This window comes from Bubalus bubalis, chromosome X (assembly GCF_019923935.1).
Source record: "Bubalus bubalis isolate 160015118507 breed Murrah chromosome X, NDDB_SH_1, whole genome shotgun sequence".
Taxonomy (NCBI): domain Eukaryota; kingdom Metazoa; phylum Chordata; class Mammalia; order Artiodactyla; family Bovidae; genus Bubalus; species Bubalus bubalis.
Genome location: NC_059181.1, coordinates 87,513,996 through 87,529,817, shown reverse-complemented (window position 1 = coordinate 87,529,817; position 15,822 = coordinate 87,513,996). Strand labels below are relative to the sequence as shown.

Below are 15,822 nucleotides of genomic sequence, written 5' to 3'. Positions count from 1 at the left end.
TGACTCAATGGACGTGAGTCTGATTGAACTCTGGGAGTTGGTGATGGACAGGGAGGCCTGGCGTGCTACGATTCATGGGGTTGCAAAGAGTCAGACATGACTGAGTGACTGAACTGAACTGAATATATCTTCCTATAATGTATTTATTAATTCTAATGAGGAAAATATTAACTTTACAGTGAAGCATAGCAGACACTACCTTAACCAGGTGATCAAGGTTACATGTCACCAGTATTAAGACATGTCAGCATCAGATATCTCCTGATATGAGGTACTAAAAAGGACATAACATCATTTCTGCGGTATCCTTACCAAATATTCATAACATCAATCTAATCATGACAAAATATCAGAGAAACCCCAATTAGGGACATTCTACAAAATAACTGACCAATGAGAACTGTCACAGTTAGGAACAGATTAAGGATACATGATAACAAAGTGCAATGTGAGATCCTAGATCATAAAAAGACATTAGTTGGACAGATGGAGAAAATCAAATAAGGTCTGCACATTAGCTAATATTACTGCACCAATATTATTTTCTTAGTTAACTTTTCTATGGTTATGTAAGATGTTAACATCGGGGGAGCTAAGTGAAGGATATATGGGAACTCTTTTACTATTTGACTTTTCTATAAACCGAAAAAGGCTTTTTAAAAAGAGCTAATTGTAAATTTCCTGGCAGTCTAGTAGTTAGGATTCCATGCTTTCACAGTGGAGGGCCCAGGTTCAATCCCTAGTTGGGGAACTAAGATCCCACAAGCCACATGGCATGGCCAAAACAACAAAAAACAAAAAAGAGAGCTAATTGTCCTAATTTGTATTAATACTCTGAACATTCTAAATTTTCTAAGTTTATCATTTATATTTGTTTCTCTATAAATTTTCTTTTTGTTTACCCACTTTTTAATTGGATTACTGACTTTAGTATACTAAGAAAACTATATGAATTCTATATTTAAGAAATTAGCTCCTGTGTGTGGCAAATTATTTTCCAGTTTGACCTTTGATTTTTTTTATGGTGGGTTAGTGTGTTTGTGTGTATATAGATTTTTTAAATGATTTCTGCTGACCTGTAGGCAGAAAATAAGGAATAGTAGTCAAGTGGCTTTAAGTTTTCAATAGTAATCCAAAGACAACAGAATAGGAATATTTTATGGAAATGACTTTAAGAAACTTTCTTTCCTCCATTAAAAGTTACATTTATTTAAACATTTACATACAGTAAAATTCATCCATTCTGGTGTACAATTCTAGGAGTTACCATTCTGGTGTACAATTCTAGGAGTTATCACAAATGCATACACTCATGTAATTATAATCAAGATACAGAAAATTTCCATTAAATAAATTCCTTGTGCTACCATTTTGTAATCAGTCTCTTATTTTTAACCCATCATCCACTGACTTGTTCTGTTCCATAGTTTTGTCCTTTTCAGAATGTTATATAAATGGAATCTAACAGTAAGTAGCCTTTTGAGTTTGGCTCTTTTACTTAGCAAAATGCATGTGAACTCTATCCAAGCTGTTGCATGTATCATATAGCTCATCATAGTTTTTATTGCTGAGTAGGATTCCCTTGTATGGGTATACCACAGTTTATCTACACACCAGTTGAGGGACATTCTCTGTTTTTATTTTCCTTTATTGTTAATGGTCTGTAGGTCTAGTAAAGGGCAGAGGTGAGATTTTATACAACAGGAAGAAGTTTCTTCTGAAAAGTCCACCTTAGAAGTATGCTCCTGGGTAACATGTGCAAAAGGTTATACCAGGATAACGTACTTCTTGTCCTTTAAACTATATTTAAAATTAGAGTTAATCCAAAGTGAGCAGTTTATCAAAGGAATAGATGTTTTTCCTGAGTATAGTTAGATGATATCCTCAGAGCAGGCCTGACAAATATTCTGGAATGCAAGTCATTGGCAGAGTATTAAATTTTTCTTTATTAAAATCTGAAAAAAGTAAAAATCAGCCCAAATCACATTTTAAAAATTTTATAAAGCAAAAGTCCCTTTTCAGTCTATCCAATCACATCTCTAAAAGTTTTACAATTTGGTATGTATATTTTCCAGGGTTTTCCTAAGTTTATTCAGAAATATCTATATATACATATATCATATATATACAAATGCTTTTGTTTATAAAAAAAGTATTCACATATATATATATATATTACTTTTTAACTTATTACAAAATCCTAGACACTATACAGATCAGAATGCATTAATAGATATACCTCCATTATTTTAACAGCTGTACAGTATTCCACCAAATGGATGCATCATAATTTATCCATTCTCACACTGACAGACATTTAGGTTGTACCCACTATTTCAGTGTGTGTGACTTTATTAAAATATAATTTGGATATCATAAAATTCACCCATTTAAAGTATATAATTCATGGTTTGTACTATAATAAACAAGTTGTACAATCATCATCACAATCAATTTTAGAACATTTTCATCAAGTTCTAAAGAAACCCTATACACTTCAGCTATTGCCCCCAGCCCTAAGCAACCACTAATCTACTTTCTGTCACTATATATTTGGAATCATATAATATACAGTCTTTTGGAATAGTTGCTTTCATTTAGCATGTTTTCAGCATCCTTTCATATTATAGCATATTTACCAGATATGTTCCCTCCTCTTCTACTTTTTGGAAGAATTTTTGAAGAATTTGTATTAATTCTTCTTTAATGTTTGTGATAATTAATCTGATAATCCATTTATGTTTATGCTTTTCTTTTTGGGTATTTAAAAAGTTTTAATTAACCTCTTATTATAGGTATTTTCAGAATTTCTTTGTTCTCCCTTTCTCAACAATTGGTTTCAGTAATTTGTGTCTTTCTAGGAATGTGTTCATTACAAATAAGTTATCTAATCTATTGGCATAAAATTGTTCATGATGTTCCTTCATAATTTTCTTTAAATTTCTATAAGATTTGTAGTAATGTTTCCCTCCTTCATTTCTGATCCTAGCAATTTGAGTCTTCTTTTTTTTTCAATTTTGTTGGTCTTTACATAGAGCCAACTTCTGGTTTCATTAACTTTTTATTCTCTATGCCATTTACTTATCTAATCTTTCATATTTCCTTCCTTCTGCTTTTTTTAGTTAGTTTTCTTCTCTTTGTCCAGTGTCTTAATGTACAAAGTGAGGTAATTGATATGTGATATTTCTTCTTTTTAATTACAAGCATTTACACTTATAAAATTTTCTCTAAGCATTGCTTTAGGTGCATCCCATAAGTTTTGGGATGTTGTATGTTCATTTTCACTCATCTCAAATTAACCTTGTAACTCCTTCTTTGACATATTGGTCATTTAAAAGTGTATCTAATTCCTATTTGTGTCTCCTGACTTTCTGTTATTGATTTCTAACAGAAGTTTCATTCTATGTAGTCAGAGAACAAACTTTGCATAGTTTGATCCACTTTAATTGACCATGATTTGTTTAATGGTATGTGATACAGCTATGATTTTTCCAGTAGTCATGTATGGATGTGAGAGCTGGACCATAAAGAAGGCTGAGTGCTGAAGAACAGATGCTTTCAAACTGTGGTGCTGGAGAAGACTCTTGCAAGTCCCTTGGACTACAAGGAGATCAAATCAGTCAATCCTAAAGGAAATCAACCCTGAATATTCATTGGAAGAACTGATGCTGAAGCTGAAGCTCCAATACTTTGGCCACCTGATGTGAAGAGGCAATTCATTTGAAAAGACCCTGATGTTGGGAAAGATTGAGGGCAGGAAGAGAAGTGGGTGACAGAGGATGAGATGGTTGGATGGCGTCACTGACTCAATGGACATGTATTTGAGCAAATTCTGGGAGATAGTGAAAGACCCAGGGATGCCTGGTGTGCTACAGTCCATGGGGTTGCAAAGAGTTGGGCAAGAATGAGTGACTGAACAACAACAACAACAACAAAATGTGATATGGTCCATCCTGGAGATGTTTCATGTGTATTTGAGAAGAATGTGTGTTCTGCTCTTGTTAGGTGAAGTGTTCTATAAGTATCTTTAAGGTTTAGTTGATTTATAGCATTATTCAAGTCTTCTATTCCTTTGCTCATAATTCTGTCTAGTTCTTAATGAAAATGGGATACTTAATCCCCCACTTTTTGTTGTATACTTTTATATTTCTCCATTCATTTCAGTTTTTGATCCATGTATTTTGGTACTCTGTTGTTAGATGCATATGTGTTTATAATAGATGTCACTATCTACGGCAATTTTTTTTGCTTTAAAGCTCATTTTAAATAGACTTTAGATCACGATGGTGTGATCACTGACCTAGAGCCAGACATCCTGGAATGTGAAGTCAAGTGGGCCTTAGAAAGCATCACCACGAACAAAGCTAGTGGAGGTGATGGAATTCCAGTGGAGCTATTCCAAATCCTGAAAGATGATGCTGTGAAAGTGTTGCACTCAATATGCCAGCAAATTTGGAAAACTCAGCAGTGGCCACTGGACTGGAAAAGGTCAGTTTTAATTCCAATTCCAAAGAAAGGCAATGCCAAAGAATGCTCAAACTACCGCACAATTGCACTCATCTCACACGCTAGTAAAGTAATGCTCAAAATTCTCCAAGCCAGGCTTCAGCAATATGTGAACTGTGAACTTCCTGATGTTCAAGCTGGTTTTAGAAAAGGCAGAGGAACCAGAGATCAAATTGCCAACATCCGCTGGATCATGGAAAAAGCAAGAGAGTTCCAGAAAAGCATCTATTTCTGCTTTATTGACTATGCCAAAGCCTTTGACTGTGTGGATCACAATAAACTGTGGAAAATTCTTCAAGAGATGGGAATACCAGACCACCTGACCTGCCTCTTGAGAAATTTGTATGCAGGTCAGGAAGTAACAGTTAGAACTGGACATGGAAAAAAAAGAAAAAAAAAAAAAAAAAAAAAAGAACTGGACATGGAACAACAGACTGGTTCCAAATAGGAAAAGGAGTTCGTCAAGGCTGTATATTGTCACCCTGTTTATTTAACTTATATGCAGAGTACATCATGAGAAATGCTGGGCTGGAAGAAACACAAGCTGGAATCAAGATTGCTGGGAGAAATATCAATAACCTCAGATATGCAGATGACACCACCCTTATGGCAGAAAGTGAAGAGGAACTAAAAACCCTCTTGAGGAAAGTGAAAGTGGAGAGTGAAAAAGTTGGCTTAAGGCTCAACATTCAGAAAACGAAAATCATGGCATCCGGTCCCATCACTTCATGGGAAATAGATGGGGAAACAGTGGAAACAGTGTCAGACTTTATTTTTCTGGGCTCCAAAATCACTACAGATGGTGACTGCAGCCATGAAATTAAAAGACACTTACTCCTTGGAAGGAAAGTTATGACCAACCTAGATAGCATATTCAAAAGCAGAGACATTACTTTGCCAACAAAGGTCCGTCTAGTCAAGGCTATGGTTTTTCCTGTTGTCACGTATGGATGTGAGAGTTGGACTGTGAAGAAGGCTGAGTGTCGAAGAAATGATGTTTTTGAACTGTGGTGTTGCAGAAGACTCTTGAGAGTCCCTTGGACTGCAGGGAGATCCAACCAGTCCATTCTGAAGGAGATCAGCCCTGGGATTTCTTTGGAAGGAATGATGCTAAAGCTGAAACTCCAGTACTTTGGCCACCTCATGTGAAGAGTTGACTCATTGGAAAAGACTCTGATGCTGGGAGGGATTGGGGGCAGGAGGAGAAGGGGACGACAGAGGATGAGATGGCTGGATGGCATCACTGACTCGATGGACGTGAGTCTGAGTGAACTCTGGGAGTTGGTGATGGACAGGGAGGCCTGGCGTGCTGCCATTCATGGGGTCGCAAAGAGTCGGACATGACTGAGCGACTGATCTGATCTGATCTGAATAGTATAGCCACTCCAGCTTTCTTATACTTGCCATTTGCCTGATATTTCTATCCTTTAACCTTCAATCTGTATCTTTCAATCTAAAGTGTGACTACAATAAATAGCATAGAGGTAAGTCTTGTTTGTTTTTCCCAGTTGATGATCTCTGCCTTTTGACTAGATTGTTTAATCCATTCATAATTATGTCTCAAGTTTTTATTTCTCCATTCCTCTTTTTACTTTCTTTTGCATTAGACATTTTCTAATAAGACATTTAAGTGTATTTAATATTTTTACTAAATATTTTTAGCTATTTTGTTAGTGGTTGCTCTAGGGTTTACCATACACGTCTTAACTGGCTTCAGCTATATACTAACTAAATTCCAATGAGATATAAAAACCTTATTCCTATGTAAACCTATTCCTTTTCTTATTTTTTTTGTGATATTATTGTTAGTAGTGTTATCTATACATGTTATAAACCCAGTAATATGTCATTATAATTATTACTTAGTATAATTTTATGTCTTTTAAAGAAGCTGACAGAAGAAAGAGCAAGTATATTATTTATAGCTTTTTTATATTAACCTTCTTATTTCCTATTTCTTGTTTCTTTCATTTGTTCCTATGGATTTGAGTTACCACCTGGAGTCATTAATTCAATACAGCTTTGTTTCTACCTTTGTCTTGCTATTGGCAAATATATTAGTTTTATATGTAATAGATCCAATAATGCAATTACATATATATTGCTTGATAAAATAGCTTTTAAAATCAATTAAGAAAGAAAAATGTATTTTGACTATCTAATTACACAATTACCTTTACCAGTGCTAATTATTTGTATGTGTAGATTCAAATTACTGTCTGAGGTCACCTGCTTTCTACCTGAAGAACTTCTTTTGATATTTCCTTCTAGTCAGGTCTGACAGCAACATTTTCTCCCAGTTTTTGACTGTGTGGGAGTGTCCTCATTTCATCTTCATTCTTGAAAAACAGTTTTACTGAATAGGGAATCTATGTTGACAGTTCTTTTTCATTTCAACACTTTGAGTAAATTTTCCCACTGCCATCTCCTTTGTTTCTGATGAGAAGTTATCTGTTATTGAAGTTTCCTTGTAAATGATGCTTCATCTATCTCATTTTGCTTTCAAAAGTTTCATCTTTGGGTTTTAGCATTCTTACTGTGGTGTGTTTGTGGATTTCTTGTTTATTTTACTTGGGATTCATTGAGATCTCTTGGATGTGTAGATAATGTTTCTTATCACATTTGGGGTGTTTACAGCCATTATTTATTGGAATATCTTTTTCTGCTCCTTTCTTTCTCTGATATTCCCATTATAAGTACATTAGAGTGCTTAATGGTTGTATACTCTGTTATGTTTTCATTCTTTTTTCTTTCTGATCTTCATCCTGGATACGATCACATTTAATCATCACAATCCAATGAAGTAATATTACTATCCTCATTTTTATAGATGAAAAAAATTGAGGCTCAGATTTAATGACTTGCCAAAGTCAGAGTGGTTAAATATGGCTGTGGAGTTCAAACAAGTCTGATTCCAAAGTTTATACTACTTCCTCTATATCATGTCATTTTTCTATTCTCCAGCAACTATAAACAAACAACTGGGGGACTTGGGGCTGGCTGCCTCTCTTCTAGAAAGCTCTTTCTTTCTACCCTCCTTTGGTATTCTTTGCTAGTATGTTCCTCTTCTAAAATTCATATATTTAATCCCTAACATGTACTGACAATGATTCAGTGCTTATTGCTTTGAATTCAATCATTATTCAATGGTAGCTAGTGTAAATAATTGTGAGAACATTAATATTTTGATCTAAATTCTTTCATTAGAAAAAATGAACAGCTTTTTGAAGATACTGATAACTTAATAGGGAGTGTGCATTAAATATTTGCTGACTAACCTATGAAAACTACCTACTGTTACTGCTGAAGGTCTAATTCAACAGCATTTGCTGATGTTTAGGCCCCTGGTCACTTATTTACTAGGTGAATAAAATTAGGGACAAGTGGGCTCTAGATATAAATATTTCAACATTTACTTAGTTTTTTTAGAGAGATATATATATATATATATATATAGGAGGCAGTCTTAGAAAGAATGTCATCTCTAGGGACAAATATATAAGACCTCATATAAATTACAATGATTTAAAAAATCCTTGGAAGAAATCTACTGTAATTTATCCTGAGAAAATGATACTCTTTATAACCAACCCTCTATACTCATTATATTGTCTATCCTAGATAATCTTTGATTATAGAAAATGTATTCTGCCAATTCTTTCCAAAAGCTGAAAGGGATTGTCTTAATTTTGCTTTCTCTCCCTCAGTTTCTCTTCTTCAATTCCAAACAAACTGCTATCTATACACAAACCCTAGATCCTAAATTCTGATGTAAAAAGACCTCCTGGGACTCACAGTTTTTGTATCTTCTAACTGCCACTAATTTCAGTAGTATTATCTGTAGTAGATGATATTAGAGAAGCAGCCTGGAGATCTGGCCGTTGCTTTTTGTTCTTTCCAAATTCTATCACCAATATTTTCCCACGTAGCTTATATCCATTTACTAGACGCAATGCTTGCCATGCTATTTCTGTATCTAAAAGAGAAAGAAAAACCACCAGTTTATGTATGGCTTAATAATTCAATTTTATTCCAAGTCTAGTTTATGTTGTTTTGCCTTGGAGTACAATGTAGGCTATAAGGTCATGTAGTTATTTGAGTTTATTGTGTTTTCCACAATCCCAAATTTGTATAACTCAGCAAGATTAAACTAATAGCTAAGAATAATTACAATAGAATCTTTAAAAGGATGCTTGAGAGTGTCTCCTAATTCAAGGATATAGGTAACAAAACAAAACAAAACAAGGATACAGACAGTGTGCTAAAGAGGGCTAAGCTACATCTAATAATACACAAACTTGTATCTTAGATAACACATTATAGGTGCTAAGAGAATGACATAATTTTCAAAATAGAAAACACAAAAGAAGTTATTATGGTACTGGGAACATTTTCCTATTAATACTTTTCCTTTTGATTAGAGAGTGGTTGTCAGAGCCCTCACTTGGATAAGTTTAAGAATCCTTGTAGGCGTATGGAAGCTTGAGGTGTAAGAGTATATAGGGTATAGCAGGAGGATTTAATTTATGGGTCTCAGAGTCTAGATGTGGGAAATTAGGAAGGAATGGACTTATTGCCCAGAGTCCGTCAGATTCTAAGTAGACAAGCAATGGTTTTAGATTGAACCAATTTATGTCTTATATGTATGCTCTACAAATTTTCAAATGTATTCATAACTAGTAAAACAGCTATTTATTTAAAAGTACTTAGTGTATAAAGCCTTTTTATTATATATTTTTTCAACTAATGGATCATATTAGGTGGGGGGGTACATGAAATAATATTTTAAGTTTAAAAGGGTTCTTACACTTGAAAAGACTGAAAATCACTAGAGCTGAGGATACAAAAACGTTCAATGAGATAGGAAAGATGGTACAATGCTGTATAAGAAGACTGTAGGGGAATTTGGCATTGCTCATGTGCAAAAGCACTCGCCTTTAAATACATTACTATGCAGTATATAAATTATGATATTTTAGGGATAATAAAAGGCACAGTTCCTACCTAGCCTCCACCAAAAATGCAAGATAGTCTGGTCTGTCATAGAAACTGGAATTCCTATAGAGATACAACTTGTTTATTTACACTTTGTTTTATTATGCTTTGCAGATAATGTGTTCTTTCCCAATTGAAGGGTTTTAGCAACCCTGAACTATTAGATGATAGTATTTTTTACTAAGAAAGTATTTTTAAATCAAGATATGTACATTGTTTTTTGGACTAAATGCTACTGCTCACTTAATATACTACAGTATAGTATAAACACAAGGCTTCTCAGGTGGCTCAGAGGTAAAGAATCTGCCTGCAGGAGATCCAGGAGACGTGGGTTTGATCCCTGCATTGGGAAGATCCCATGGAGGAGGAAATGGCAACCCATTCCAGTATTCTTGCCTGGAAAATTCCATGGAGAGAGGAGCCTGGTGGGCTACAGTCCATGGGGTCACAAAGAGTCAGACACAACTGAGTGACAGTGCGTGCATGCATGCACCCTTTCTTCCAGTCTATGGTGATAATCTGCATCTGATAGTGTAAATATAACTTTTATATGTACTGCTACTGCTAAGTCACTTCAGTCGTGTCCAACTCTGTGCGACCCCATAGATGGCAGCCCACCAGGCTCCCCTATCCCTGGGATTCTCCAGGCAAGAATACTGGAGTGGGTTGCCATTTCCTTCTCCAATGCATGAAAGTGAAAAGTGAAAGTGAAGTCGCTCAGTCGTGTCCGACTCTTCGCGACCCCATGGACTGCAGCCTACCAGGCTCCTCCGCCCATGGGATTTTTCAGGCAAGAGTACTGGAGTGGGGTGCCATTGCCTTCTCCGTTATATGTACTAGGAAAACAAAAAATTCATGCAACTCACTTTATTGAGATAATTCACCTTATTGCAGTGGTCTGGAATTGAATCTGCAGTATCCCTGAGACATGCCTATATTATTCTTCCCTATGGTTTAGGATACAGAAGTCATGTATTAGGATGCAAACAACAGTTAAACAATATATCACCCACTAGTTAATTATTAATTACTAATGAATTAGCATAATATAGCATAATATCACAATAGCTTACAGTCTTACTCCTAAAGGAACAGGGCATAATGTAACTATAAGTGTTCTGATAATAATACCAATATATTAATAATCAATGTAATTATAACTTGGACTAGAAATATTACTTTCAGCAGAGGGAAAGTAAATTTTGATACAGTGAGTAGGAAGTGCCAAGTTGGGGAAAAGAGAGGACAATGGTGTAAGGTGGTGGTGCACTGTCAAAGAAGGAGAGGAAACACAGAAGGGAGAATAGGAAAAAAAGAACATGTTTTCCTAAGTTCTCTTTCCTTCCTCCAATGTGCTTCTTTTGTAGGCTATATTTAAATTAGAGAGGGCATATGTAGTTGCTAATGAACTTATTAGTGACTCAGCCATAACTGAGTAATTATCCAGATGAAGCTACTTACTGGGAAAAGTGATAAAAGCCTGTCCCCTCATTCGTCCAGTCATCATTCGGAATTGAATTGGAGGTCCTTTCTTTTCCTGGAACCGAGCGAATAATGAGACAAGATCTCTTTCAGTCACCCGAGGGCTAAGGTTCTTCAGGTATAACACCTAATACAAACCAAGGATCAACAGAAATACCACATTAGGAAGATAAGGAAACTATTTCATTGTGGAAGGACTTAGTTTCAGATAAAGGTGGTGGATTGAATACATGCATCTAATTTCAATCCCTCCAAAAAACTTTAAAACTATAGGGACTTTTAAAAAAAGTAAGGGAGAACAAGGAAATGAGGCAATAGCAACAATATTCTGGAAGCTGTAAAATAACTGAACAAGCATACTCGAGAAAGCTGAATCTTAAATCAGCAGTGGGGGAAACCAAGAACTAACCCAATCTACATCTAAGAATCCTGAAACATTTTAGGAACTGATATATTCTAGTGTCTCTGGAAATGGATATAAAGAGCTGGAGTTAAGATAAGGTGGGTATGTTAAAAGTTCTTTAAAAGATTAGATTATATCTTTAAACACCCTCCCCTACAAAATGCTACTGGGTAAAGACCACTCCCAATCCTGCTGTATACTGAAGGTTCATTCTCTGAACATGCGGAATGTTAAACACCACTGAGGATGTGAATACTGTTGCTGAAAACTAGGCTTTAAGAGAAATGATGCATTCTGAATGATGAGGATATCCAAAACATTTTCCTTCATTTGGCTCCTACAATGCTGGTGGTACCCTCCCCAAGTGAGAGTTCTGAAGTCTTCTCTGGGAAATCTAATCAGCCCCAAGAGGAAAGGTCTAAAAATGCTGATTTAGAACGGGGAATTTCTCCAACAAATGAATGAGCCAGATGACTTTAAGTGAAACTTAAATTCAATAAGGATCACTCATTTGATCAGAGCTTCCAATCCGTTTTTGGCTCCTACTCATAAATATGAGCAGAAATTATCAGGCACCTGAGAAAAGCAACTAATGTGAAAGAGACTGAACAAAAAATAAATAAAAGCAAGTGGGAGAAAACAGAAACTATGCAAGGAGAAAAAAAAAAAAACTTCAAAGAGCCATCACTAATATCCTCAGAGAAAGAAGAGAAAATATTTCATCTATTAGGAATGAAATGCTTTTTTAAAAAGAAACATTCAAGAAAATAAACAAAAAGAGCTCTTAAATGTGATGGAACTTTAGTTCTCATTGGCTTAAAATAGATTATTACAAGGTGTTTAAAGTAAGTACCTTTGTAATCATAGTTAAAATACCTATAGAAGGCACACAAAATGAGAAAGGAAAAAGGCAATTCACTACCAAAAAATTAGCAACAAGGGCTATAAAACAGAAAACCACTAATAAATGGCAATAGTAAATCCTATCAATAATTACCTTACATATAAATGGATTAAACTCCCTAGTCAAAGACATAGAGTGGTTAAACAAACACAAAACAAAATGTGACTAAGTGCTGTCTACAAGAAACTCACTTTAGATTTAAGGCCATACACAGCCTGGAAAAGAAAGGATAAAAAGAGAAATCCCACGCAAATTGCAACCAAAAAAGAATAAGGTTGGCCATGTTTAATCAAGATAAAATAGACTTAAAGTCAAAAACTTTCAAAAGAGACGAAAAAGGACATTATATAATGATAAAAGGGTAGATATAATGACTATAAATATATATGCACACAACATCAGAGCACTTAAATATATGAGCAAACATTGAGAAAACTCAAGGGGGGTATAAATAGCAACACAATACTACTAGGAGATTTCAATACCTCACTTTCAGTAGCAAAAGAAAAACTAGAAAATTCACAAATATGTGGAAACTAAACAACATAATCTAGAACAGCCAATGGGTCAAAGAAGAAATCAAAAGGTAAATTAGAAAATACCTTGATACAAAGGAATATGAAACCACAACATACCAAAATTTATGGAATGTAACTAGGTCAATACTAAAAAGGAAGTTTATAGCATTAAATGTGTGATACATCACATCAACATAAGAAAAGATAAAACTCACATAATCATCTCAATAGATACAGAAAAGCATTTGATAAAATTCAGCATCCATTCATGATAAAAAACTCTTTATCAAAGTGGGTCTAGAGAGAACATATCTCAACATAATACAGTAAGTCACCTACATAATCTGTTCCAAGAGCACAATTACAAGTTCAATTTGTTCATAAATCCAACAAAGTTAGCCCAGGTACCCAACTTAATACAACTGGCTATATAGTACTGTATTGTAATAGGTTTACAATACTTTTCACACAAATAATACATAAAAAACAAGCAGAAAAAATAAAGAAGATATCTTTAATATTATAATACAGTACCTTGAAAAGTACAGTAGTACAGTACAACAGCTGGCATATAGGGGCTGGCATTGAGTGAACAGGCAAGAAGAGTTACTGACTAGAGGAGGGAGAGGAGCTGGGAGATGGCAGAGCTGAAGGATCATCAGAAATAGGAGATGGAGGGCAAGTTACAATTTCACTCCCACCTGACATTGATGATACACACTTTCACATCTTTGAGAGTTTGCAACTTGAAGGTTCACATGTAGGGGACTTACTGTAAAAGCTATTTAGGACAAACCCACAGCCATTGCTCAATAGTGAAAAGCTGAAAGCCTTCCTATTAAAATCTGGAGCAAGACAATGATGCCCACTATTACCATTTCTATTCAACATAGTATTCTAGCCATAGCAATAAAACAAGAAAAAGAAATAAAAGGTATCCAAAAATGGAACAGAAGAGGTAAATTTGCCATTATATACAGATGACATTATACTATATATAGAAAACCCTAAAGACTCCACCCTTATAGCAGACAGTAAAGAAGAACTAAAGAGCCTCTTGATGAAAGTGAAAGAGGAGAGTGAAAAAGTTGCCTTAAAGCTCAACATTCAGAAAACTAAGATCATGGCATCCAGTCCCATCACTTCATGGCAAATAGATGGGGAAACAGTGGAAACAGTGGCTGACTTTATTTTTCTGGGCTCAAAGATCACTGCAGATGGTGATTGCAGCCATGAAATTGAAAGAAACTTACTCATTGGAAGGAAAGTTATGACCAACCTAGACAGCATATTAAAAAGCAGAGATATTACTTTGCCAACAAAGGTCTGTCTAGTCAAGGCTATGGTTTTTCCAGTGGTCATGTATGGATGTGAGAGTTGGACTACAAAGAAAACTGAGCGCTGAAGAATTGATGCTTTTGAACTGTGGTGTTGGAGAAGACTCTTGAGAGTCCCTTGGATTGCAATGAGATCCAACTAGTCCATCCTAAAGGAGATCAGTCATGGGTGTTCATTGGTAAGACTGATGTTGAAGCTGAAACTCCAATACTTAGGCCACCTGATGAGAAGAGCTGACTCATTTGAAAACGACAGAGGATGAGATGGTTGGATGGCATCACTGACTCAATGGACATGGGTTTGGGTGAACTCTGGGAGTTGGTGATGGACAGGGAGGCCTGGCGTACTGTGGTTCATGGGGTTGCAAAGAGTAGGAAACAACTGAGTGACTGAACTGAACTGAACTGAAAGACTCCACACAAAATCTCCTAAGCAAATTCAGCAAATTAGCAGGATATAAGAACCGATAAGCAAATTCAGCAAAGTAGCAGGATACAAGATTAACTTACAGAAACCTGTTCCTTTCTTTACAATAAACATATCAGAAAGGGAAAATAGAAAAAAAAATCCTTTTAAGACTGCATAAAAATCAAATACTTTGGAATAAAATTTGACCAAGGAAGTGAAAGACTTATATGCTAAAAACTGTAAACACTGATAAAAGAAGATGATTTTAAGAAATGGGAAGATACACCATATTCTTGGATTGGAAAAATTAATATGGTTAAAATGGCCATAATACCCAAAGCAATCTACAGGTTTAATGCATCCTTATCAAATTACCCATGACGTTTTTCACAGACTAGAACAAATAAGTCTAATACTTATGATGAACCAAAAAAGACCCAGAATTGGCAAAATAATCCTGAAGATAAAGAACAAAGCAGAAGGCATAACTCTCCAAGACTTCAGACAATTATAAAGCTACAGTAATCAAAAGAGTGGTACTGGCACAAAAACATACATATAGATCAACAGAATAGAATAGAGAGTCCAGAAATAAACCCACACACCTACAGTCAATTAATCTTCAATAAAGGAGGCAAGCTATACAATGGAGAAAAGACAGTCTCTTCAGCAAGTGGTGTTGGGAAAGTTGGACAGCCACATATAAATCAATAAAGTTAGAACACCCCCTCACACCATACACACAAAAAACTCAAAATGGCTTTAAGATTTACATATAAGACAGGACACCATAAAACTCCTAGAAGAGAATATAGGCAAACATTCTCTGGCATAAAATGTGCCAATGTTTTCTTAGGTCAGTCTCCGAAGGCAATAGAAATACAAACAAAAATAAACAAATGGAACCTAATCAAACTTATAAGCTTTTGTACAGCAAGGGAAACCATAAACAAAACTAAAAGACAACCTACATACTGGGAGAAAATATTTGCAAAAGATGTGACCGACGAAGGGTTAATTTAAAAAATATACATACAGCTCATAAAACTCAATAACAAAAAAACAAAAAACCCAATCAAAAAATGGGCAGAAGATCTAAGTAAAGAAGATCTTCACCAAAGAAGACATATGGATAGCCAATGAGCACATGAAAAGATATTCAACACTGCTAATTAAAGAAATGCAAATCAAAACTACAATATGGTATCATGTCACTGGTTAGGATGACCTTTGACAAAAAGTCTACAAATAATAAATGCTGGAGTATG

The 15,822-nt window shown here is 35.1% G+C and overlaps 1 protein-coding gene across 7 annotated transcripts in view; it reads right to left on the bottom strand.

The window, feature by feature from the left end:
• Positions 1-1,184: 1,184 nt before the first annotated feature.
• Positions 1,185-15,822, bottom strand: part of RBM41 (RNA binding motif protein 41) — a 73,093-nt gene continuing 58,455 nt past the window's right edge. For 3 of the 7 annotated variants that reach the window (XM_025277265.3, XM_025277263.3, XM_044937504.2), the window contains 2 exons: positions 10,963-11,110; positions 6,699-8,482 (listed from right to left, as the gene is read on the bottom strand). In XM_025277265.3, the coding sequence (XP_025133050.1) occupies positions 8,316-8,482; positions 10,963-11,110 (315 nt within the window). In that variant the 3' untranslated portion in view covers positions 6,699-8,315. Of the gene's footprint in view, positions 1,956-6,698; positions 8,483-10,385; positions 10,449-10,962; positions 11,111-15,822 lie in introns of those variants that run through there. The other 4 variants (XM_025277262.2, XM_044937505.1, XM_025277260.2 and 1 more) reach the window with 4 other exon arrangements.